The following is a 24,711-nucleotide window of genomic DNA, read 5'->3' on the forward strand; positions in this document are numbered from 1 at the left end:
TCATTTTTTTACTTAGTAAACTTTTATTATAATCCTTTAAACCTTATGAATACACATTTGTAAAATTAAAAAAAAATGCGATGAACAAGAATACCAACTTAACCAGTAACCCCATGAATCCACAATACAGTAATCTTGCGTATTTTTATTCTTTTTTGTTAATTTAATTTGATTAATTGCATTTAAAGTTTGACTTTTATTGTAGTTAGTTTAGTATGAAAACCGTATTTTGATTTTGGTTAAAACTTTATATTTCATAAAATCTTTTATATTGCGTACAAAAAAACGAATAATTTTTGAAAAGGTTTTTTGATGAACCACACACACGTCAATACCCTTCTTTTTTTTTTTTTTTTTTGAACGGCCAACAAACTCAATCCCGAGCATTCTCGGGGACCCACTGGACAAACGGAGTACTCCGAGGGTAACCCGAGTCCACCACCAATTCCGGGGAAAACCCGGTAACCCACCCGCCCGTAGACACGACAGTGAAATTATCGGTAAAACCCGTTTGGCTTAAGGATCCAACCCAGGTTTCCCTGGGTCTCCTATCATTGCCCACCAGTGCCTCACTCTGCACCAAGTGGGAGTCGAACCTGCATCTCTCAAGAGAAATGCAAGCCCTCCACCACTTGATCTAGAGATCATTGGCACGTCAATACCCTTCTAGACATTTTTTGTTGATACTCTTTTAAACATATTTTTTGAATTTATTTTTCAACTTTCTATTCGTTTTGCTATACCAAGTGCACCGGAATCGACCGAGTTCTCAAAGCCACAATGCGCGAGATTTATCCCACCACTAATATATAAAATATATTGAAATGATACTATCGTTTGCTATACCAAGTGCATCGAAACCAACCGAGTTCTCGATGTCGCAACGTGCGGGGTTTATTCCACTATTAATATAGAACTAGGTTTAAAGAAGTTCTCCACGTTGCGGCGAATTTCTTTTGTTATTTAGTCTGTGTTTACATATGTTTTGAAATCACTACGAGCGTGTTGCAAACGGAACTGCTGACAAGAATAAAAAGAAAATGTAGAAAAAAACACTAAAAGATAACCGAAAGAAAATCAACCAAAAAGTTGTATGGTAACGATGTTGTTCGTATGAAACCCGTGGTTACCAGTACCAAATTTGCCGAACCGAAATATCTTAAGTACCAATTCGGTACCAACTTTTGGCATTTCTGGTACCGGTTCACTACCGTTTTTTACCTTCATACACTGGTACCGTAACCGGTATTTTCGATATCAGTACCGATTCTGTATCGGTTGGCACCGAGCTCATCCCTACCCCCTGAAACTAAAAAAAGAAAAAATTAAAAGTTGAAGAAAATCAACAAAAAAAGTTGTATGATACCGTTGTTCGTACGGTAACCGTGATCAGAGATGAGCAAATGGTACCGGGTAGCAGCACTGAATTTCCCGAACCAAAAGATTTCCAATATCAATTCGGCACCAACTTTTGATGTTTTCTGTATTAGTGCCGGATTTTACCTTCATGTACTGATACCGAATAGGACCGTCCCGGTATTTTCGATACCAATACTGGTTCGATACCGGTTGACACCAAGCTTATCCCAACCCCTGATATGAAAAAAAAAGATTAAAGTTAAAAAGTAAATAAAATAACTATTATTATAATATTAAAATCATATTCATTTCATTTCCTTATAGTAATAATATATTAAAATTATATATGTATTCTTTAAATTGGCTATTTAGTTATAATTACACGAAATTTATTTTCATCTATTTAGACTTTAAACCGAGCCAATACCGGCATTGTAGGAATTGAAGTTTTTTTCGGTTTAAGTTCGATTCGTCTACGTTCTACGGCACCTTTCGGTATAAGTTCGCATTTTTTCGACGTTTTATGTCACTTGACAGTATAAACTCATGTTTTTATTGTACGATTATTGTCGGTTTAAGTAGTCGTTTACCTACTACTTAGCGCGGTTTTACGACACCTCCTCACAACGCGGAGGTTAAATACTAGTTGAAAACAAATAAGGTTAACAAAAATTATAATAATAATAATAATAATAATAATAATAATAATAATAATAATAATAATAATAATAATAATAATTTTGTGCATTCAAACTCAAGTACTTTTATATTTTAGCAAGTCTTATATATGGCACACAACATAAAGATTTTATGAAGAAAATGAATATATTACAATTTAAGTGTAAGTTTAGATTGAAACATTGTTGGAAAATCAATGAAGCAACATGTACAGACAAAACTATAATAATAAAACAAGTTATACCATTGACTTTTTATTAGTCTAATCACTAGTTCAAAACTTTCACCAGAATCGCGTAAGAAGCGGCATGCAAAAATCCATGAATGAGATCTTCAGTTTTATACCACCCCACCATCTTCTGTTACCACAGAAACCTCCATCTCATTTTCATAAAATCTTTTAAGTTGCAGTCACGTTGTAGCAGCCGGCGAGTAAGTTTCGTCCCGTTGAACACGTTCCGTTTGATCACTCGTAAGCTCAAAATCATTGGTTCGGTATTAAGGTACAAAATCGAAACCTAATCTAATCTTATTCGGGTTGGGGTGTTGTTAAACGTCAGCTGCCAACTCATCATCATTTTTTAAACTTTTGTAGGTAGAAAATGGAAAATCAAAAATTAAAATTTCAAACTTTTGCATGAGCCAATTTTAGAAGGTGATCTTATTGGACCATCTATGGCGGTGCATATACATGCCATCTTTTTCAACTACTTCTTTCCATTTATATCCATCCAAAAATCACAAAACATTTATTGCTTTTTGGCACACAACTGTTAAGAAAGGGAGCCAAGAATCTGGACAAATATTTTTTACAAACGTTGAATCTGGACACATTTGTTAAAACAATGACATTAAATGACCATAAATGTTTGTGTAACAAAGATGCAATAAAAGTGGTTTTGGTTCAGTCAAATTCTTTGTGGAGAGATGGCAGTAGAACAAGGTTCCATCATTGATGATCATGACAAGACAATAAGAACAGGTGAAAATGATTTTAGCTTTTTTAAGATTTTGGTGAAACTGGTCTGAAAAGATTTTGTTGAACTTAACCAGGCACAGTATGGACCACGGTTGCACATATTATAACAGCGGTGATCGGTTCGGGTGTACTGTCACTGGCTTGGAGCACGGCTCAGCTCGGTTGGATAGGCGGGCCGCTTGCATTGTTTGGTTTTGCGGTTGTGACGTATGTTTCTGCGTGTCTTTTATCCGATTGTTACAGGTCTCCTGATCCGGTCACTGGCACTAGAAATCGGTCTTATACAGATGCTGTTAGAGTTATCTTAGGTGACAATGTTTGATCAGATATTTAGCAATCTTTGATCTTTTATATGATGGTAAGTAGTAAATGATGGTGTGTTTTTCAGGCGAAAAACAGGCGTGGATATGCGGTTTGCTTCAGTATGTGAGTTTTTATGGAGCTGCGGTTGCTTATGTGGTGACAACTTCTACTTGTATTAGGTAGTTAATCTCGCTTAAGGTTAATAATTGTCGGTTTCGTATTTGTAGAATGTCTTAATAGCTTTGAGGTTCTATGGTTAAAATCATAATAGTTTTTGACCTAGTCCACACCTCCTAACTCGAGTCAATTGTTTATTTCGTCTTATGTAAATTTAACCATACTAAAACGATTTTGATGGCGTTAAAATCACCAACACTTATGGGTCTAATTGCGGTTCTTGATAATTCATCAGTGCGATTCAGAAAGCCAATTGTTACCATAAAGAAGGACATGATGGTGATTGCGAATATGGTGGCAACTTTCATATGTTGGTGTTTGGAGTAGTGCAGATTTTTATGTCACAGATACCGGATTTGCATAGCATGGTTTTTGTGTCGGTTGTTTCAGCCACAATGTCGTTTAGTTACTCTTCTATTGGTTTGGGGCTCGGTTTTGCTCAAGTCATAGGTACAAACCCTTTTTAAATCTCTACCCCCACTCGGGTTTTTATGGGTGTTTGATGTTATGAAAATTGAAAGTGATTATCTTATTACAGTTTCTTCGTATCACAATTACTTTCAAAACACAATGCCGGACACCCTGTAATTAAATCGCATGTTCTGATTATTTGAAAACCACAGAAAACGGCAAGATTGCTGGGAGCGTTACAGGAGTACCGGCTGTCAGTGTAGCTAATAAATTATGGCTAACTTTTCAAGCACTTGGAGACATAGCATTCGCGTATCCGTTTTCTCTTATTCTCTTAGAAATTCAGGTTATTAATTTGTTATTTATTATCAAGTTAAAGTTAATCTTCAATTTTGGTATACACATGTTAAAGATAAAGCTTTTGGTGTATTAAAGGATACTGTGAAGTCACCACCAGCAGAAAACAGTAGTACTAAACGGGCTTCAGCAATTGCTATGGTTTTGACAGCTATTTTCTACCTCGGGTGTGGATGTTTCGGGTATGCTGCATTTGGAAATGATACACCGGGAAACCTCTTGACGGGATTCGGGTTTTATGAACCGTATTGGCTTATCGCCTTTGCTAATGCGTGCATTCTGATATATCTGCTAGGAGGATATCAGGTAAACCTTCATTACTTCACATAACCATTGACACTCTTTGACTTTTGAGGTCAAATTAATGACTTTCAAGTTAAAATGGATATGGGTTTTGATAAAGCTTCTATTGATAAAAAAATTCTTATGAAAGATTGAGGTTTATTCAAATATTAAAAACTGTAGCTGATAGTTTGACCTCAAAAGTCAAACTGTTCTTTGCTATCAGACTTTTAAGGTCAAAACTATCACTTTTCAGTTTTCATACTGAAACTCATGGGCATTTATCAAATTTTCCAGACCAAAATTATTCACATATTTGTATTTATAAGATTATCAAATAGTGAACTTTCTACCTTCTGGTTTGACCTTAAAATTCAAAGTGTTTCTTTTAACAGCTTTATGTTCTACTTGACCTTAAGTCAATTTCTTTTATTTGTAAATATATAAACAATGACCAACACAATTCTTTCGGTTTTAAACAGTTATACAGCCAGCCAGTATTTGCATCTGTTGAGAGATGGTTAACGCAAAAGTTCCCCGACACTGAATTTCTCGAAAGATTCCATGAATTGAAGTTGCCATTATTGCCGGTTTTTCGGTTCAACATGTTCAGGATATGTTTCAGAACAGCATACGTTGCAACGACAACCGCAATTGCGATGTTGTTCCCATTCTTCAATGAGATTCTGGGTGTGTTAGGGGCACTGAATCTATGGCCATTGTCGATATATTTTCCGGTGGAGATGTATATAGTGCAAAGAAAGGTGAAACCTTGGAGCCGAAAATGGGTGGTTCTTGAAATATTCCATGGTGTTTTGATGGTGGTATCGGTGGTGGCTTTTGTTGGGTCGGTAGCTGGACTCATCCAAGCAAAGATGAAGTAGTAAATTGAAGAAATGCTGATACAAATTTTTGGATGGTAAAAATGTTGTAAATGATAATCAGAGACAAAGGATAATCGAAAAGAACTGAATTTTATTGATTTAAATCTTGCATGCAAAACAGGAAAAACAAGCCTTTATTTAGGGGAGTGGGGTGGTCACTAGTGATGAAATTCCATCACTCACAAACATCCAATCTTGTTCCGTCATGTCAGCAACCATTTTTCCATCACTCAGAACCTTTTTTAGTTGTAATGGTCATCACTCACCACCACACCCAACAATTTCCCCCCAACCAACAATTTCTCTCACAAAATCATATCACGCGTTGAAAAAATCACGCGTTAAAGAAATTGGTATTTATCACGCGTTATAAATTGATGGTGGCGGTGGTATCTTCCTATTTTCCACGCGTTGAAAAGCCCATCACGGAACTTCAACGCTGCCACCCCCAGTGGCCTTATAGGCTTTACAAGAACGAATCCATTATTTTTCTAAATTATTTTTTTTCTTTTTCTAACACTCCCCCTCAAGTTGAATTATGGGATTTCCAAAATTCAACTTGGCCATTTGGGTTTTGGTATTCGATTTGATTTGGGTTTTTGGGTTTTTGGGTTTTTGGGGATTTTTTTTTTTTAGGTTTTGGTTTTGGGTTTTTGAGTTTTGGGTTTTGGTTTTGGTTTTGGTTTGTTTTGGTTTTGGTTTTGAGTTTTTGGGTTTTTGAGTTTTTTTGAGCGGAAAGGTAATATTTTTGACAAGAGCACTTCGCCTTTTAGGTGCTTAGTGCCAGGTCCAAAGATTTCCTTCGGAAGCTTCACCACCACCATCCTTCTCGGCGCTGTCGTTGCTAGTAGCACACTATAGTTGCCTATGGCAGTGGCAACCTTACCCTCTTGATTAGGGTTCTTGGTTTTGTGATTGTCACTCTACCAGTCAGGAAAACCCACGATTTTAAAGCACTACTCTTTGGTGTGTCCCCTCATATCACAGTGACTACATTTCAGTTTGGATTTGTTGATTCGGGATGATGATTTTCCAGTGAAATCTGACCACCGCTGTCCCTTCGTGATTAACCCTTGTCCATCGATTTCAGTGGTTCCGCCAGCGACAAGCCCCGCTGCCACGCCGGACTGTGAAGTTTCAGAGATGGTACCAAGGATTCCTTGATGTGCCATCTCCTTCCTTACAGTCGCGTAGGCTTGCTCAGCCGAGGGAAGTTGATCCCACCGAAGGATTTCTCTTTTGACTGGGTCAAACTTCCTGTCAAGAGCATTCAGGAATTGGAATAATTTTTGTTCAGACCTGATATCATATGTTGCTATGTCAGCAGAGCAGGTCATTGGGTTCGGATCCATTCGATCTATTTCTCCCCAAATGCCTTGTAACTTGATCCAAAAATCTTCTAGGGCCGAGCCGTTTTGCTTGAGTTCGTTTGCTTTGACGTGTAAATTGAAGGTTTGTAGTTTATCTTTCCCACTGCTATATGTAACCACCAATGCGTCCCACAACGCCTTCACAGTGGAAACTCGGTGAGGTTACCGGCTAACCCTGGTTCAATGTTTTGTATGAGCCATGAAAACACGACTAGATCGTCTTGTTCCCACTGCTCGTATTGTTCATCTGACGGGTTTGATGGGGCAGGTTTTCCTGTAATATGGCTCAACAGGTTCTTAGATTTCCCCCCTATAGCAACTCGAATCATTCGAGCCCATAGAGCGTAATTTTGACTATTCAGCTTGATACTGATCTTCAGACTATCGGATAAGGTTAGTTTTGGTGTTTGAGATTGGGTATTAAGGTTGGTTCGAAGAAGATTCGCAAGTTGAATTGCGAGATCGTCATTGTTGGTACGGTTGTTTGGGCTATCGTCTCCGGACATGGCAGTTGTGTAAACGCTAAACTGGACACTCGCAGCTGTGTTAGAAAAGATAAGCGTAAATTCGAATCCGCAATGCTACGAACACTAACTGAATATTTTTTCTTTCTTTTTTGCGCCAACACAAACACTGCCTCTTCCTTCTGCCTTCTATCGAAAATAAATAGAAATAAATAGCCCCCTTCTGTCGTCTTGTTGCTTTTCGAAAATTCTAATAGTAGGCACCACTGATGTTGTTGAATAAAATATGGAAACCTCCACTAATATTTTTCGAAAACAATATATTGAGCCCTCTGCCTTGTTGTCGCCTACTGTTTTTTTTTCAAGACCAATGATAGCCAATCTCCTCCACCAATAATAATCCCAAAACCTCACTTCATGCCGTTGTCTATTATTGAGCCCTCCTTGCCTGTTCTTTTCTTCGAAAATAATAGGGTATAAAGGTTCGTGGCGAAAAGTAGGTTTAAGGAATTCTTCGTGGGTTGGAGTGACGAAGACTGGATGTTCGTGGAGATGGTTCGCGGCGAAAAGGTTTTGGGGTTTTGCAGGAAGAGGTTGGATGTGGCGGCAGCGGCTGGTGTTGGCGGCTGCTGCTGTTGTTTTTGATACGGATTGGGTGAAGAACAAAGACGACAGGTTTGATGTTTGATTTTTGTTGTGATTGATTGTAGAAGATGAACAAGATGTTTCACGGACCAAAACTCTACTCTGATACCATGTTGTAAATAATAATCAGAGACAAAGGATAATCGAAAAGAACTGAATTTTATTGATTTAAATCTTGCATGCAAAACAGGAAAAACGAGCCTTTATTTATAGGCTTTACAAGAACGAATAAAAAGGAAAGACTTAAATATGGAGATGATGTTGATGATCCATTATTTTTCTAAATTATTTTTTTCTTTTTCTAACAAAAAATGTAATTAAGCACAGCTTATTTTATCTTATATGCCATTAAGAAAAATTATAATATTCTAAGAGAATAACTACAGTTTCTATCAGCAGACTAATTACCAAATTTTACTTTAATGTCGTTCTGCTCGTTCATCTATTTGTTCCCCACTCTGACATGAGAATTAGAATACAATATTTAATCAAGCAAAATAAGATGATGAAGACGATGTATCTGCCAACACCTGCAAGGATCGACAATAATTTTAGAAAAATTATTAATTTCTTTTACAGATTTTCTTTTCTTGGAAACGAATTAATGAGTTCTAACGCTACCTCAAGTTGTTCTTCAGTGAATGAATCTTTCTGAACACTCCAAGTATCTGCATGGGTCCGGCGGAACTCCGCAACTGCCTTTGTAACGGTTGATTTTACTGGTGATGGCTCACCGACAAAACGTGCCAATAAGGTGGCATGCTCAGGCAACCAACTAAAACATAATAAATGAGTTTCAGAAATTTTAGAAATAACTATTTTTATACATTTATTTACAAAAAAAAAAAATAATAAAAATAAAAATAAAAAAAAAATAAATTGTCTGTTAAAGAGGGTACCTGGGCATATCATAAGGAACCGACAACACACAAGCAGCGAGAGCAAGAACACGGCCATGTATGGAAGCAACAGAAGAACCACCACTTGAGCTTCTGCAATACACAATAACAATTAAAACATAAAATACATTCCGACAATAATAATATAAAATAAAAGATGAAACGAGTAGAAAGACAAACAACCTTTGTTTTCGTCTTTTTTGAAGCTTCATAGCCTCGGTGTAAGCTCTTTCACGGAAGTCCTTTGATAATTCTCCATCCTCACCTTTCATTAGGCCAGCTAAAACCGCTGCTGCATGTTCCCTTACCTGTACCAAAACAAATTAATGAATAACATAAAAGGATTAGATTAGTATTTTAACCATTTAGTTTCCACCAACTTTATTTATACATAAGTATTTATAAAAGCTAAAAAATGTTGATAGGCCATGGGTCGCCCCAAACAGGGCCCAACAAAAATTTTACCCGTTTTTTAACCAACTACCCAACCCGCCCATTTAGCCGCCTTATATCCATCCAACTAAGAAAGAAAGCCTATTCAAAGACAAATTACCTCCACTTGGTTATCTGTAAGTAGCTTCTCAACTGTTTTCCAGATTTTCTGTTTCTCATCATTGGAGAGAATGAATGTGTGCCTGTGAGAATTAAAAACCGAGATAAACGTTTCCAAATTCGCACAATATAAGTTTTAGAAAAAAAAATGCATTGAATAACTTCATAAAATATATAGGGATGAAGTTTGTAGAGCATTTTTATCATTAAATTACAAATGACTAAATTGCCATTTTCGTCCTTGAGGTTTGGTCATTTTTGCGACTTTCATCCAAAGGTTTGTTTTTCCGCATTTGGGTCCTCGTGGTTTCAAAATCTTGTCATTTTTGTCCCTGAGAGCCAAACCTCAGGGACGAAAATCCCAATACATTGAAACCACAAGGATCCAGATGCGGAAAAGCAAGCCTTTGGATGGAAGTAGCAAAAGTGGCCTAACCGCAGGGACGAAAATGACAATTCACTATAGAGAAAAATTAGATGATGGAAAAAAGTACCGCATACCTGTACATAAAGCTCCTTAGAAAAGTCAAGGTTGCAGATCTGGTCCGCCAGTTGGGATCTTCTGCTGAAGATAAAAGAACAGATACTGCTTTTCTAAGATGATCGTCCGTGAATATTCTCCATTTCAACAACTCAAAAGCTGCCTTGGCCAGCATTGATAAATCTTTATTCGACGTTTCCTTAAAAATAACAAATAATTCATTACAAATATATCTTTCATTACTTGATATATATATATATATATCTATCATCGTTAGTAAATTAACAGTTAACATACCTGTAATGAGATCACAGGGTATAAAAACCCCACAAGAACATCCACTAAGAACGCAGATCTTCCAGACTTCATTAACGAGATAACAAAATGGAACAGCTACATATACAACAAACAACATTTTAGTACGTCTGTAGTATTAAAATTTAAACAATAAAATAACCACAAATTTATTATGAATTACCGTTTCCATCCACTGAACATCATCTGGCGAACTACTACTACTATCTGACCCTGAGAGTGCGTTTGTCTCTGCTAAATTTTCTAAACTGTCAGAAGGATTTGCATTCTGAATTGCCACCACTAGTTCAGATGCCCGTTCTTGTAAAAGCCGATCCCAACTATCTGCGTTCTTTCCGTTTATAATATTTTTCCCGTTCTCAAATGAAGAATCTTTATTAATGGATACATGTAGTCGTATATTTGAGCACAGCACAGATAGTGCAATTGCAATTGCTTCCCTAACCTGTTGAGATATATCCAAAACTATAAGCACAAATATTATGTATATAAAATTATAAAGTTAACCAATATGTAGGCCTGTAAATGAACCCCATTTAACTTTAACCGAACATGAACATATAATCGAACACATTTTTTGTTCATGTTCGTTTTTTAAGAAAATGAGTACGTTCGTGTTCATTTATGTTCATTTGTTTAAAACCTCAACCAATCGTTCACGAACGTAAACGTAAACGAACATAAGCAAACAAACTTAAGCGAACATAATTGAATAAACATAAATGAACACAAATGGACATAATTTACTTGACATAAACGAACAGAAAGTAACTTTTTATATAAAAATTAGTGATTAATTATGATAAATTCTATTGGAAAACCCATTTTTATTACTAGAAAGCCCAATTACCATTTAGTTATATTTATATAAGTAGTTAGAAAGTTCCTTTTATGTTTAATATTTATATAATAATAACTACTTATGTATTTAAATTGAAACGAACATAAATGAACAAATGTAAATAAACGAACATAAATAAACACAAATAAACGAACATAAACGGACGTTCACGAAGAAAAATGAACGAACAAAACGTGTGTTCATGATCATTCATTTAATTAAATGAACACAAAATTGTGTTCATGTTTATTAAATAAACGAACATAAACGAACTTCCCGCCGAACAAATTCACGAAAAACGTTCAGTTCGTTTACAGGCCTACGAATATGTTAAAAACTCATTATGCATAAAACAAGTTGGTTTACTTTTTACTTCAAATAATCAACTCTTTTACCCAGGAAAATGCATCAGTCTTCGGTTGCAATATATAACTATTGCTAGCTAAAATATACTCACATGGGCAGTAGGATGACTCATGTTATCCAGCAATTCCTGTAATAGTTTATAATGAAGCTGAATTTCCGATAACGGCATCCTCGGGGGCGATACCTCAATTAAAGCAGCAGAAAGAAACGAGTAGCGTTTGGCAACAACTGTTGTGGTTACAGTCTGGGGTAACGGCTCAACCAAACAATCCAAAATCCGTTGCCTTAAAAGCGGTACTTTTATTCCATATTTACCCTTCCCAGTAACTGCATACCGTATACAAGCAGCCCACTCAGGAATTGACTCGACTGATGGTGCAAGAAGTATATTCTGCAATTGGGCCATCATCCAGCTATCCCAGGCCTCCACAAGCCCAACAACATCAGCATGCAACAAGCCCGCAAAAGCTTCAGCAGCAACACACTGTTTGGATCTCTCTTTGGCATTTACAAACTCGTTTAACGCAGTCTTCAACGACAGTAAAACCGGGACACCACACTCTTGAACTAAACGTTTAAATATGCGAGCGAAACTTGAATAAAAAGTGTCGGTTCCGAATAAGGAAATCCAAGTGGGTGTACGAGGCCATGAAGATGAAAAGTCAAAGTAGAAACGGGTGATTGACTTATCTGCTAAACTTTGAAATGAAGAATTTCCATGACCGCCCCTGGAAGAGTTTTCGTTGTCGCTTATAATATGGATGTTTGAAAGGCTGTCGAAAGTGTCGCTAAAGAATCCTTCTTCTTGAAATATATTACTTAAAGTGCCTTCGAGAGATGATTTGGTGTTTTCTTGTGAGTTTTCTGCGGAAATGGGTTGTTGTTCTGCTGATAATTTGTAAGGTGATTCTTTTAGCAACATATTTAGAGCCGAGATTGCTAGTATTCTTGTCTGTGGAAGCTGACTTTTCAAATTCTTTAGGAAATGACCTAAAATTCATACACATAGGTGTATATATATTCCATGTTAAATACTACACAATTGCAAAGTAAATATCATGAGTGGGTCGGGCAGATACGATTACATGAATTATATAACTTCAAAAAAAATCTACTTTTAGATAAAATTAAGAGTAAAATGCCATTTTCTTCCCTGAGGTTTGGCCAGTTTTGCAACTTTCTTCCAAAGGTTTGTTTTTCCGCATCTGGATCCAAAAGGTTTGAAATCTTGCCATTTTCATCCGGCCCGTTAACTCCATTCATTTTTCTCCGTTAAGTCAGAGGTATTTCCGTCTTTTTTGCTAACTTTAAGAGCAATTCGGTCTTTTTCAGGGGTATTCGGTCTTTTTAAATAAAGTGAAAAAGATCGAATTGCCCTTTAAGTTAGAAAAAAAAAAAAAAAAAAAAAAAAAAAAAAAAAAAAACCGGAAATACCTCTGACTTAACGGAGAAAAATTAATGGAGTTAACGAGCCGGATGAAAATGGCATAATTTCAAACCTTTTGGATCCAGATGCGGAAAAACAAACTGTTGGACAAAAGTCACAAAACTGGCCAAACCTCAGGGACAAAAATGGCATTTTTACTCTAAAATTAAATAAAATGGATTAGAAGCTATAATGTATTAGTAGTACACTTTGGATGCCTTCTAACCCATTTGACCCGTTTTCCCTTTTTTACATTTTTTACTCTTACCAATTTGGTCCGATAAAGCCCAACCCGAAATAACCATTTATAGTTGATGGATCAAAATTCCCATCTTTAGACTTCAGAATGATATTGCAGTGAAAAAATTAGGCCAGCTTAATTCACAATATATCAACATAGACCAAATAACTAACCGGCAGCTTCGTTAAGAATCTTTGGTGACATAGTGGGTTCATTTCTAGATGACATAGCCAACAATAGTAGAACCCTGTTGGCCATCAAGTTATACCTAGATGAAACAATTAAACAGATTCAGACTTCTTTAATTAAGTGGAAAAAAGAACATATATATATGGAGATGAAGAAGCATCACAAGCCCATACCTCCAATGTAAGTTAGTTGACTCGAAACTCATAGAACCTATCTCAGAAACCAAAGCTGCAAAGTCTGTCCCAGAATTGCCCTCAGCCTCAGACTTCCTGAACATCTTTCTAGAGATCCCCGCAAAATAGATGTTGTATTTGACAAAAAGCTGTTGATTTTGAATTTTTGTTAAATAATCGGTATAATGGAACAGGTACAACACATAAATGTTTGCTATGGAATCATCTTTGGAAATTTACCTCATTGATAGCTTTCTGAGATTTCAAGGATTCATGCTGAGAACTAAAAGCAAAAAAAAAAAAAAAAAAAAAAAAAAAAAAAAAAAAAAAAAAACAGAAGTGTGTCACACGAGTGCTAAATTTAACAATCATACGTTCATACTTCATAACTTGAATAATATTTTATATACACTCGCCTCAAAAGGATTCCAAGAAGAAAAGATGAGAAAGATTTGGGTTCCTGTATTTATATAAATCATGTAAGAAATAAAAAATGAAAGATAAAATTTAACTTTTAACTTATTATAATAATTGTATATTAATATACCAAAGTGAGATGCTTGAGAACAGTTTGAGTTCCAAGAACGGCACATGAACCCAAAACCAAAAATTCCGGTGAGCTCGGGGTTCTCAGGTTCTCAGTGAGTGTAAGCACACACTTTGCAATTAAAGATGGCCATCGTTTAATCATTTTCACAAGTGATCTCCCAGCAAGCCTGAAGAACAATATATGATATAAAAGTAACAAAAGAACATTACACCAATAAAGTTAACCGGAGGGTATGTAAAAAAGAACTCACGTCCGAACGGCATCATAGCTATGCACACATAGATTAAGAAGATCATCCATCAGAAGATTCACATTGTCTGAAGGAGATACGTTTTTACTTGTACGATACAAATGATACGATGATTGTGAAGTTCTCCATGTATTGTGCATGTATGCTTTGTCAATGAGAGCCCACCTTGGCCTAAAATAATAATATAAACAAATCAAAACCATATATTCAAAAGTAAATATATGTAAGAAACTTTACCTTTTCTTTCCTTTAGATTGAGATGGCACGATAAAGTTAACCGGAGGTTCCATAATGGCAACTGATTCTAATTTCCATGCCTGCCTATGGTTAGTCCACTCTTCATATTCAGAACTTCCTGTACAGCAAAGTTCGTCAATAAGTATACAAAAATAGATGATATAAAATGGAGGTTGCAAGTGAGCAGGTTGGTAACGGATCAAAACGGGTCAGGTCAAAACAGGTGAATATTTGAGCAGGTCATACGCCAATTATTAGTGTCAAGTATCAGTATAAAAATATATAATTTCACTGATAATGTAATGTTTTGAGTAAAATGCCATTTTCGTCCCTGAGGTTTGGCCAGTTTTGTGACTTTTGTCCAAAGGTTTGTTTTTTCGCATCTGGATCCAAAAGGTTTGAAATCTTGCCATTTTCATCTGGCTTGTTAACTCCAACCATTTTTTCTCCGTTAATTCAGGGGTATTTTCGTCTTTTTTCTTAAAGGTATTCAGTCTTTTTACATAAAGTAAAAAGACCGAATTGCTCTTTAAATTAACAAAGACAAAAATACCCCTCACTTAACGGAGAAAATGGACGGAGTTAACGAGCCGGATGAAAATGGCAAGATTTCAAACCTTTTGGATCCAGATGCAGAAAAACAAACCTTTGGACGAAAGTCGCAAAACTGAAACCTAAGGGATGAAAATGGCATTCTACTAATGTTTTAATGAAATGATTTATGAGGTCAAAATGATTCCAGTAATGCAGTCTACATTACCATAGTTCCCCAAAGCCTCAATAACACGAATAAGGAGTAATAAAAGAATGCTGTCATCTGATTTTTTCTCAAGCAAGTATCTGCAATTCCAGTGGACATATAATTATGCGGGAAAAAATAAATAAGGGAAACACGAGGAAAGGTAAACTGAGAACGTAATTATTTACTTGGAGGCGACGTGGATAATATTAGCAGCCTTTTCACGCAATCCAGTGCTACCAACAATTGAACCCGTTGCTCCAGCAATCAAAAAAGGCGGATTTTCCACTTTCCCATTTTTAAAAGACGGTATAAAATCAGGCAAACATGACAAAACACCTTGTAATGAAGAATCAATTCGCAAAAGAGTCACTTTCAAGTGGTCCTTTTCATTTCCTGTGCAACATAATAAATGGGAATTCATATAACTTATTTTCTTATGATAACAATTTATTGAAACTTGATTGAGAAATTAAAATTTTACCTGGATCCGAGTGAATATTATCTTGACATATTTTCAGAAGCTCGTCCAAAGCTGATTCCAAATGCAGGTTTAACAGTTCATTAGCAAATTGAATTTCTTCATCGCTGGGGATGTGCCACGTGGGGCCCATAGATGGTTGATCATTTGAAAAATCTTTATTACTAATCCATTCCTCCAGTAGGGTCAATGAAGAATGGTTTGAAACAGACCTGTAAAGTCAAAGACCATAGAATTTGATATGATGCTCATATTATTTAGAGTAAAATGTCATTTTCGTCCCCGAGGTTTGGCCAGTTTTGTGACTTTCATCCAAAGGTTTATTTTTCCGCATGTGGATCCAAAAGGTTTGCAATCTTCTCATTTTCATCCGGCACGTTAACTCCATCCATTTTTCTTCCTTAAGTCAGGGGTATTTTCATCTTTTTTCTTAACTTAAAGGGAAATTCAGTTTTTTTTCACTTCATGTACAAGCATTTATCATAATATACAAGCAAGTCCTTAAGTGAAAAAGACCGAATTACCCTTTAAGTTAACAAAAAAGACGAAAATACCTGACTTAACGAAGAAAAATGGAGTTAACGAGCCGGATGAAAATGGCAAAATTTCAAAAAACAAACCTTTGGACGAAAGTCTCAAAACTGGCCAAACCTCAGGGACAAAACTGGCATTTTACTGTATTATTTGTCATTATCGTTGTCATTGTTAGTATTATCATGAAACCACCAAAAGAAACTTACCTGTACTGATCAACAGGATAATAGAGAACCAGACTTCCAAGTAGGGACCGAAGGACTTGATCACCAGCTATGTTAACCTGTCAAGTTACAGAATTTAAAACAAATTATTTAGTCCAACGAAAAAAAAATAAAAAATTAAGAACCGTAAATCCAAGAGATTTAATAAAACCTTCCAAGATGGAGATTCAAAGGCAGAATGTATAGCCTCCTTAAACTGGTCCTTGTAATGAAGAAGTGACGGGCCACCATAGCTGATTGCAATCGACAACACCTTTAATTGGTAATCAATCGATGTTTCTAGGGCTGGAGAAAGTGTAGCTCTTGCCTGCAAATATTTAGTAAAGAAATAAATTTACCAAAAGATGAACGTCAAATATACAATAAATCATTATAAATTAAAAAAATATGACAAAAGAAGACCTTGTTCAAAGATTGGCCAGTGAAATTTCCACTTCCCCCAAAACCTGTGAGAGGGATTCCTTTCAAAGATGATATAACCGAAGATAAAAGCGGTTCAACAAGTTGATTAACGGCCAGTTCTGGATTTGAATGAATGCAAGCACAGCATAGCAGCCCAACTTCAGCTATCGCTCCAGGTAGAATATTTGTCCGCACGAATTTCGAGACTTTTTTAATAGCCTGTTCAGTATAAATGAAAAAAGTTACGATTTACAACCTTGAATAAATTTAATTTGAAATATTGGAATTAATAATGATTCAGTTTAATTTGGATTATACCTGGTTGTACAAGGATCTTGAAAGTCTTCCGAACAATATTTCCAACATGCAGAAGTACTGAGGACCATCTTCAACTAAGAATGTTCCAGATGTTGCGGGTGAATGAACATCTTCATTTCTGCAGGACATCAATTTTTTATGAATTACCAAAAATAAATAGACAAAAGAGCAAAGTTCCAAATTACAGGGGGTAAAAATGTAAAGAAGCCAAAATGGAAGTGCTTACAAAACACTACTAGGTTCCAAGTGTTGTAACAATGAGAAAAGGCGGCATAGAAACTCATCAAGCCATTCCGAGAACCGTTCCGCAGGCATGAATGACAAATTATCTGTGTCATCATCCAATGTTCTCATCTGTAATTAGCATTTCAATTAGATAAACTTATAAAAGACATTTTCTTTAAAAATATTGGCAGAGTTTTTAAATTAAATTAATATTTGTGATTACATTGGAAAATATGGAGGCAATGAGTTGCATAGTTGCTAGGGTTTTGGGTGGATCGTTGGCATCCATCCCAAGCAATGCATTGGTCAAAGATACCATCAAAAGATCACGGAACATATCAGCATCATTAACGTCGTCTGTTTCCATTGATGAAGCAGATAAAGACATATAGAATAACGATCGTCCAGAAAAGGCCACCGATGTTACAGCTGTCTTCAATTGATGTGTTGCTGTCATCTAACCAGATAAAAACAAACAAGAGTGGGTAAAAATGAGCCACCAGAGACATAACCTAACATTAGTTGTGGCAATTCTGACCCGTTTTCATAGAATCGGGTTGATAAACTTTTAAAACATAGCTAAATTGGTAGCGGGTCTAACCGGACGATTGGGTCAAAAGACGCCCAAAGTGTTTTCAAGTGCTTAAAACCTCCTAAAAAGCAATTTATTGAGAAAAAGAGATAAATATTGGGCAAAAAAAATGTTGACTAGTCAATCCAGTATGACCCGTTACTCAACCCAATATGTTGCCTCCTGCACCTAAGATGAAAACCTGTTTGTCACTAACCGTTTCTAAAGCCATATGGAACCGAGACACCAAAAAGGGGAGGACCAATGAGGGCTCCACATAAGATAAAATAGAAGTTGCAGCAGCAACCGTTTCAGAAAGGTGTTCGTTTTTGCTGTATTGGCCACGATCGATTAGCTTCAAAACAGTTCTCACAAAAGATTCCCTTTCTGATTGCCCTAAACATAGCTTTATCTGTTCGTTGCTATCTGGATTCCTGAATTAAAAAAATCATTATATAAGAAACTATATAATTAAGAGAAGAGTAAAATGCCATTTTCGTCCCGAGGCTTGACTAGTTTTGTGACTTTTGTCCAAAGTTTGTTTTTCCGCATCTGGATCCAAAGGGTTTGAAATCTTGCCATTTTCATCCGGCTCGTTTACTCAATCAATTTTTCTCCGTTAAGTCAGGGGTATTTTCGTCTTTTGTGTTAACTTAAAGGGCATTTCGGTCTTTTCACTTTATGTACAAGCATTTAGCATACTGTACAAGTATTCCCTTTAAGTGAAAAAGACCGAACTGCCCTTTAAGTTAACAAAAAAGACGGAAATACCCCTGACTTTACGGAGAAAAATAGATAAGAGTTAACGAGCCAGATGAAAATGGCAAGATTTCAAACCTTTTGGATCCAGATGCAGAAAAAAAAAGCTTTGGACGAAAGTCGCAAACTGGCCAAACCTCAGGGACGAAAATGGCATTTTACTCTTAAGAGAAAGAAACTACAAAAAACAACAAGGTGGAAGAAAACCCTTACTCTTTTTCTCGTTGTAAACGTTTTCTGAATGTATAAACCAAGTGAAACAAAAATCTCTCTAGTGAGTAAGTCCAACGACCACCATTAGAAGGATGGTAATATCTGTAAAAAGTATCCCAACATGTAAACACACATATCCTCACGCATATAGTTAACTGAAAATGCAAGTAATAAAATATTAAAATATTAAAATATAGAAAACAAACTGTTCTAAGAGATTGACCAATTTGTCAAAGTGTTGTTGAGCCAAGCTACCGGGCTTTAGTAAATAAACCTATATAAAATTAGAGAAATAAAATCTGTTAAGGACCAAATACGATTTAGCAAACATATATTTATAACTTGCGTATTGATCTTACAATTGATTTTGACATGGCTTTAGCTGGAGTTTGTGATCTATTGGTGAACAAGAACCTTGTATTTCTCGGGACATCAATAGTAAAAGGGTATGATCCACCCCCACTTGCCACAGGCACCTGCAGAAGTAATATTATATGTTCACCGTATTTTTTATTATATTCAAATGTAAAAACTATATAACTAGTATTTTGACCCGCTGCACATTGCGTTGGCGTCAAAACTTAAAGAATATACCGTCAAATATCTGACCCGACTCGTTTCCAAACAAAATTTACGTCAAAACGTAAACCAACTGAAAATGCATATAAGAATAAGCACGAAAACGTATAATATTTGACCTGATTCATTGCCGAAATATATTTACGTTGAACGTAAACTAACTTGGATACATACCAAAGTCCAAAACGTACTAAAAAATAAACACGTAAAAAAATATTTTTTTCAAGTTAAAGCAAAGCACCGCGCGCGCGTTGCGGCGGCGTCGAAACGTAAGGTAACTTGAATTTATACCGCCTAGTGAAAACTTATTCATTTGACCAGACTCGTTTCCAAACAAATTTATATCAAAACAAAGACCAACCAAACACGTAAATAAAAATAAGCACAAAAACGTATTATATTGACTCGCGTACATAAAGATAAGGACGTAAAACGCGAGAGGCTCAAAATGAGATTTTACAAGACTTATAGAAAGTTGAGGGGTATAAGTATTAAATGCTGAAAGTTGAGGGGTTCACAAAAAGGAAAAATACAAAAACCAAAAAAAACAAATCACTGGAGCTAGATGTGACACTAGTAGCTACAGTGAAAATGTCACCCTAAATTGTTACATATAAAATATCTGTTAAAAGTACCTCAAACATGTTGAGGAATCGACTGAATAATTCAGGTAAAAGATCCTCCCAGTTCTTGACTTTGTAGTTCTTTATAACACGGGCCATAATAGCTGCCCATTGGCTGTTCCAAAACTGACAGTTTGGTATAGAATCCCATTGATAAATACACTCGTTGATCCACTCACTGTCATGCAAGTAAGATGATTACTTTGTTTCCATAATCAATAGTGAAACTAAAATAATAAACATACGTAAAAGTATAAATTACCGTGAATAAAAGTCCTCGTTATCTACGTTTGTAGGAAGGAAGAGTCTCACAAATCCAGAACCTTCAAAAGCCGAGTTATGCCATGGATTTTCAAGTAGAGACCTGAAACTCAATTTCATTCAAATAATTAAGATTCAAAATTGTATATAACATAGGATCAATTTGATTATAACTATAAGAGATTCAGAATTTTACCTAAATTCAGACCATATCTCATGAGCCGAACCTGGTGGGAAAAATCGTCTGCAGGAACGAACAAGCGAAGTGACTGTTTCAAAATGTCTTTGCCTTATCCTCCATCCCTCGGGTCCCGTATTCCTGTGTACAGATTCATGACGACCATTAAAAGTTTAAAACCAATCATTTTGTTATCTTCTGATACATATAACGTATGTTTGAATCCTATGATGAATGTACTTCAGTCATGAATGGAAATACCTTGTAAAGTGTGTTTGAACCAAAGTATCGTAAAACGGGCGCCAGTCAACTCTCAAAGTCAACTTCTTGCGGAATTTATTCAGCAATCTCACAAGAACATTTCCCCATCTCACCTAACAAAAAAGTGACACCGATTTCAGCACCGTAGTATATAATGGAATAATGGGTTGAACATATTCCGTTGACACAAAAGAATAATACCTGAGCATAAAGTTTGTCTTGTGAAGCATTGAACACTTGCAGTCCAAATTCCACTAGAGCCACAACGTCTTCCAATGATACTTCACTTTTCGCCTTTATGAATCTGCCCGATTGATCATCATCATAATAATAATAATAAAGATATTGCTGTTTAGAAAGATGATTCCATCCAATGTTCTATCATAATAATTATAATAATAATCATAATCTTGTTGTTTTAAAAGATGATTCCATCTAATATTCTATCACAAATGATCATGCCATAATAATTGCAAGGATATTCATTCAATCAGTATAATACAGAAAAAATAATATATTTACAGGAATCAAAACACTAACAACACTTGTAACACATTTAATAATAATAATAATAACATGAAACTGTAGAAGCACAAGCACTTGTCTATCTGCCTATTGGCAAAGTTATACCAGAAAAAACACATCAGAATTCAGGTATATACCTACTACTGTAGAATGTTTGTATACAGTAAACTTATTAAATAAAAATGGGTTAAAAAATATAAATTATTCACAAAATTAAACTGTTGAATACAACTAACAGTTGACTTTCAAACTAAAACCTCAACAACATAGCAAAATTTCAATAAAATACTAATCAATTTCAAGAAATAGGAGCCAAAAGAGATCAAAATTGAGATGAAAAATAAGTAGAAACGAACACAAAAAAGGCGATCGTTGATACGAATGAGCAAATATAAAAGTGAATTATAGAAATTAGAGCTCACAGGTCAATGACTGAGATCCATTTGAGAGTGGAGTAGACAGATTCAGGATCATCGGTAGAATAGGATTCTTTGACGGAAGAAACGACACCGGCGAATGATTGTTTCTCCTTTTTGGTGGCGTCGGCGACTGGTGGCGGAAGCCAGGCGTTGTAGCGATGCATTTGTACCGGTGGTTGTGTGTGTATTTGGGGGTGTGTGTGTGTATAGAGAGAGAGAGAGGAGAGGGGTGGGTTTGGTTTGGTTTGTGTTTCTTTCTGGGCAAGACAAGGGTTAGAGGATCGGTGTGGGGTGGGTAAGGGGGGAATGGGTGACCGGCAACTCAAGTCGGCTGTGAACTTGATCTGTAGTACGATCTTGTGAAACTGATTATATGTGAGTGCTCTTATAATATCTAGATGTAATACAATTATTATAATACAATGTAATAACTAGGATTGCGACCCGCCGCAATGCGGCGGGGATTCTTTAGTTATAACAAAGTAGATCTAGGACCCGCACGTTATGTTAAACCTGTCAAACGGGGAAAAAATAGACGATGTAAAAACGTTTACCCACACACGCACGTTGCGTGGTGTTAACTCGCAAAATTTAGAACGAAACGTAAAAACGTTAAACCAAAGACGCACGTTTCAATGTGTTAAGTCACAAAATTTAGAACCAAGCATAAAGCGAAAAATTTGCGGAAAATGAAAACTATAAAAGGCCAAAGTTGAAAGTAAAAAAAGTTTTGAGAATAGATTGCAAAACATAAAAAATTTTGGGTTAAAAGTAAAAAAATAAATAGTTTTGGATTAAAAGTAATTTATGACATGCTTTTTGGTGAAAAGTAAAAAAATCAGTTTTTTTTTTTTGGAAAACCTCCAAAGCCAACGTTACGACAACCATATGCATAACCATTTTTTCTTTAGAAAACCCTCAAAGCACACCCCGTGTTGCGGCGGGGCGTAAAACGGTGTCAAATGGTACTAATGTCACACAACCGTCATCGACCACCAACACTGACTCGACCTAGGATATGCGTGTTGCGACGAACCTTTCAAACGTGAAAAAAATTGAGGTAAAAACGTTGAACCACACATGCACGTAGCGTCGTATTAACTCGAAAAATTTAGAACTATACGTAAAACAAAAATTTGCGAAAGATGAAAACTATAAGGGAAAAAAGTTGTGAAGTTAAATTGGAAATAATAAAAAGTTTTGGGTTAAAGTTATAAAACCAAACTATGTAGGGTTAAAATTGTAAAAGATATAAACCTTTGGGTGAAAAGTAGAAAATCAACTTTTTTTTTTGGAAAATGTCCAAAGCATAGGTTACAACTCATTATGCATATACATGTTACTTCTTTATATAGGTTTTAATATGGCTAAATTGCACTTTTCGTCCTTTATGTTTCAGGGTTTCTGCAGGCGCTGTCCTTTAAGTTTAAAAATTACATTCTATGTCCTTTATGTTTGCAACCTATAATGGGCGGTGTCCTTTCTCATAAACCCAGTTATCTTTTAATGTTAAAACCCCTTGCCTCTCTCAACTTCAAACATGAGGGACCTTTTATGTAAAAAAGTGAAACATTCAAAAACAAAATAAAAGCATCAGCCGCCATCTTCTACGTTTATCCGGCCGGCAATTTCGCAGGATTCGCAACTCCGGAACCCCATTTCTACGCTTTTTCGGTCCGTCTCTTTCGCGATAAACATCATCTCCATCTTATAACAACTTAACAACGAAGTTTAATCAATTTAATGCAATTTACTAATGTTGTTTTGTTTGCATCATCAGTGCATATGTTATTTGGAATTTATTGTATTTTTTTTCCAGAACGGTTTGAAAACAGTTCTATCAATTCACTCTTTGAAACTTATACCTTGAAACTGATTCTAATACCATTACCCCTACCTTATTATTCTCTAGAAATAAACCCAATGCTCATTCTAACCCAAAACAGAGCATTATGCTAGGATCTTCACCTTCACTTTATTCATTCATTCATCATATTCCTTTGATTCATTCATCCATACACCACTTAAACAAAACCAACTCCTATACTATATTATGCTTATATGTAACGATTTCCTACTTAAATTCTCCATCATTATCATCAATAGGTCCATTCTTGAGGAAGCCTGAACTCCGTCATCCCCACCGATACATAATCTCCGCATCTAAAAAACCACCCAAAAAATATTATTAGCTCCAATTCATACCAAAAAAAAATGTTATAAACTTTCTTAAAATAAAATTAAAAAAAGGGTAAAGTTACTGTAGTCAGATCCTCCATTGCAACGAGATTGAAGCTTTGATTCACCTCCCATGGCTTCCAATTTTAAATCGAGAGCCTGCACCACTCTATCTGAAAATAAAACGGCCGAACATCCTGTAAACATCCAAATGAAAAATACCAAAACAGAGTCAGATCTAGAAACTGTTTCAAATTAAATTAAAATCTCACTAAAATCCAAAATTAGTAAAACTTAAAAACGAAGTTACATTTAAAATGTTAAAATGATCAAAACATACCCCGTTTTTTAAAGGGCTCAGTCGGGGCTCGGGTTGCCGGGGCATGAAAACTCCAGTACACGTGGATTCTCGTTTGGTGGTAGGTTGTGTAGCAACATATCTTTTGTTATTATACAACCGTGAAGCAGCTTCTTCAATCAACCTCATCCTGGCAACTTTCCGGCAGCAGCGTAGAGCATATCGCACGACGGTTGGTCGCAGTGTACGGCGGTGAAGCACAATTAGGGCTTCCCCTGCTTGACCCATGTTTCACTTTTTTATATAAAAGGTCCTTCATGTTTGAAGTTGAGAAAGACAAGGGGTTTTAACATTAAAAGATAACTGGGTTTATGAGAAAGGACACCGCCCGTTATAGGTTGCAAACATAGTGTAATTTTTAAACTTAAAGGACAGCGCCTGCAGAAACCCTGAAACATAAAGGACGAAAAGTGCAATTTAGCCTAATAATATTA

At 35.9% G+C, this 24,711-nt stretch overlaps 2 protein-coding genes and 2 long non-coding RNA genes across 4 annotated transcripts; 2 read left to right on the forward strand and 2 right to left on the reverse strand.

The window, feature by feature from the left end:
• The first annotated feature begins 2,850 nt into the window (after nt 1-2,850).
• LOC110928067 (probable amino acid permease 7) lies at nt 2,851-5,541 on the forward strand. The gene is made up of 7 exons (XM_022171295.2): nt 2,851-3,019; nt 3,091-3,324; nt 3,405-3,498; nt 3,732-3,946; nt 4,120-4,253; nt 4,343-4,570; nt 5,029-5,541. The coding sequence occupies exons 1-7, from the start codon at nt 2,965-2,967 to the stop codon at nt 5,428-5,430; spliced, it is 1,362 nt and encodes a 453-aa protein (XP_022026987.1). The 5' UTR covers nt 2,851-2,964; the 3' UTR covers nt 5,431-5,541.
• Nucleotides 5,542-7,441: 1,900 nt separating this feature from the next.
• LOC118490707 lies at nt 7,442-11,624 on the forward strand. Its single transcript, XR_004889935.1, has 2 exons — nt 7,442-7,939; nt 11,397-11,624. It is a non-coding gene; the product is annotated as an uncharacterized LOC118490707 (long non-coding RNA).
• On the reverse strand, nt 8,224-22,119 carry LOC110929895 (proteasome activator subunit 4). The gene is made up of 35 exons (XM_022173078.2): nt 21,745-22,119; nt 20,999-21,101; nt 20,798-20,910; nt 20,555-20,677; nt 20,360-20,461; nt 20,110-20,275; nt 19,255-19,371; nt 19,102-19,169; nt 18,896-18,997; nt 18,141-18,357; nt 17,576-17,809; nt 17,354-17,481; nt 17,128-17,245; nt 16,810-17,028; nt 16,559-16,714; nt 16,390-16,466; nt 15,653-15,861; nt 15,357-15,564; nt 15,190-15,269; nt 14,430-14,547; nt 14,193-14,363; nt 13,940-14,108; nt 13,809-13,852; nt 13,633-13,675; nt 13,393-13,541; nt 13,204-13,298; nt 11,455-12,353; nt 10,320-10,601; nt 10,139-10,234; nt 9,862-10,040; nt 9,362-9,443; nt 8,992-9,116; nt 8,809-8,901; nt 8,531-8,684; nt 8,224-8,439 (listed from the first exon to the last, which is right to left on the reverse strand). The coding sequence occupies exons 1-35, from the start codon at nt 21,903-21,905 to the stop codon at nt 8,398-8,400; spliced, it is 5,442 nt and encodes a 1,813-aa protein (XP_022028770.1). The 5' UTR covers nt 21,906-22,119; the 3' UTR covers nt 8,224-8,397.
• A 1,499-nt stretch (nt 22,120-23,618) lies between these two features.
• On the reverse strand, nt 23,619-24,695 carry LOC110928066. Its single transcript, XR_002586110.2, has 3 exons — nt 24,260-24,695; nt 24,003-24,116; nt 23,619-23,904 (listed from the first exon to the last, which is right to left on the reverse strand). It is a non-coding gene; the product is annotated as an uncharacterized LOC110928066 (long non-coding RNA).
• Nucleotides 24,696-24,711: the final 16 nt, after the last annotated feature.

The sequence above is a fragment of the Helianthus annuus genome, chromosome 3 (assembly GCF_002127325.2).
Source record: "Helianthus annuus cultivar XRQ/B chromosome 3, HanXRQr2.0-SUNRISE, whole genome shotgun sequence".
NCBI classification, from domain to species: domain Eukaryota; kingdom Viridiplantae; phylum Streptophyta; class Magnoliopsida; order Asterales; family Asteraceae; genus Helianthus; species Helianthus annuus.

Excerpts from the sequence above, each read along its gene's own strand:
- LOC110929895 (XM_022173078.2), bottom strand. The coding sequence starts at position 21,905 with ATGCATCGCTACAACGCCTGGCTTCCGCCACCAGTCGCCGACGCCACC. Across the intron at positions 18,358-18,895 it reads CGTTTACAACGAGAAAAAGA|GAATCCAGATAGCAACGAAC; the intron begins GTAAGGGTTTTC and ends TTTTTAATTCAG. Across the intron at positions 16,467-16,558 it reads TTGAATCTCCATCTTGGAAG|GTTAACATAGCTGGTGATCA; the intron begins GTTTTATTAAAT and ends GTAACTTGACAG.
- LOC110928067 (XM_022171295.2), top strand. The coding sequence starts at position 2,965 with ATGGCAGTAGAACAAGGTTCCATCATTGATGATCATGACAAGACAATA. Across the intron at positions 3,325-3,404 it reads TGCTGTTAGAGTTATCTTAG|GCGAAAAACAGGCGTGGATA; the intron begins GTGACAATGTTT and ends TGTGTTTTTCAG. Across the intron at positions 4,254-4,342 it reads TTATTCTCTTAGAAATTCAG|GATACTGTGAAGTCACCACC; the intron begins GTTATTAATTTG and ends GGTGTATTAAAG.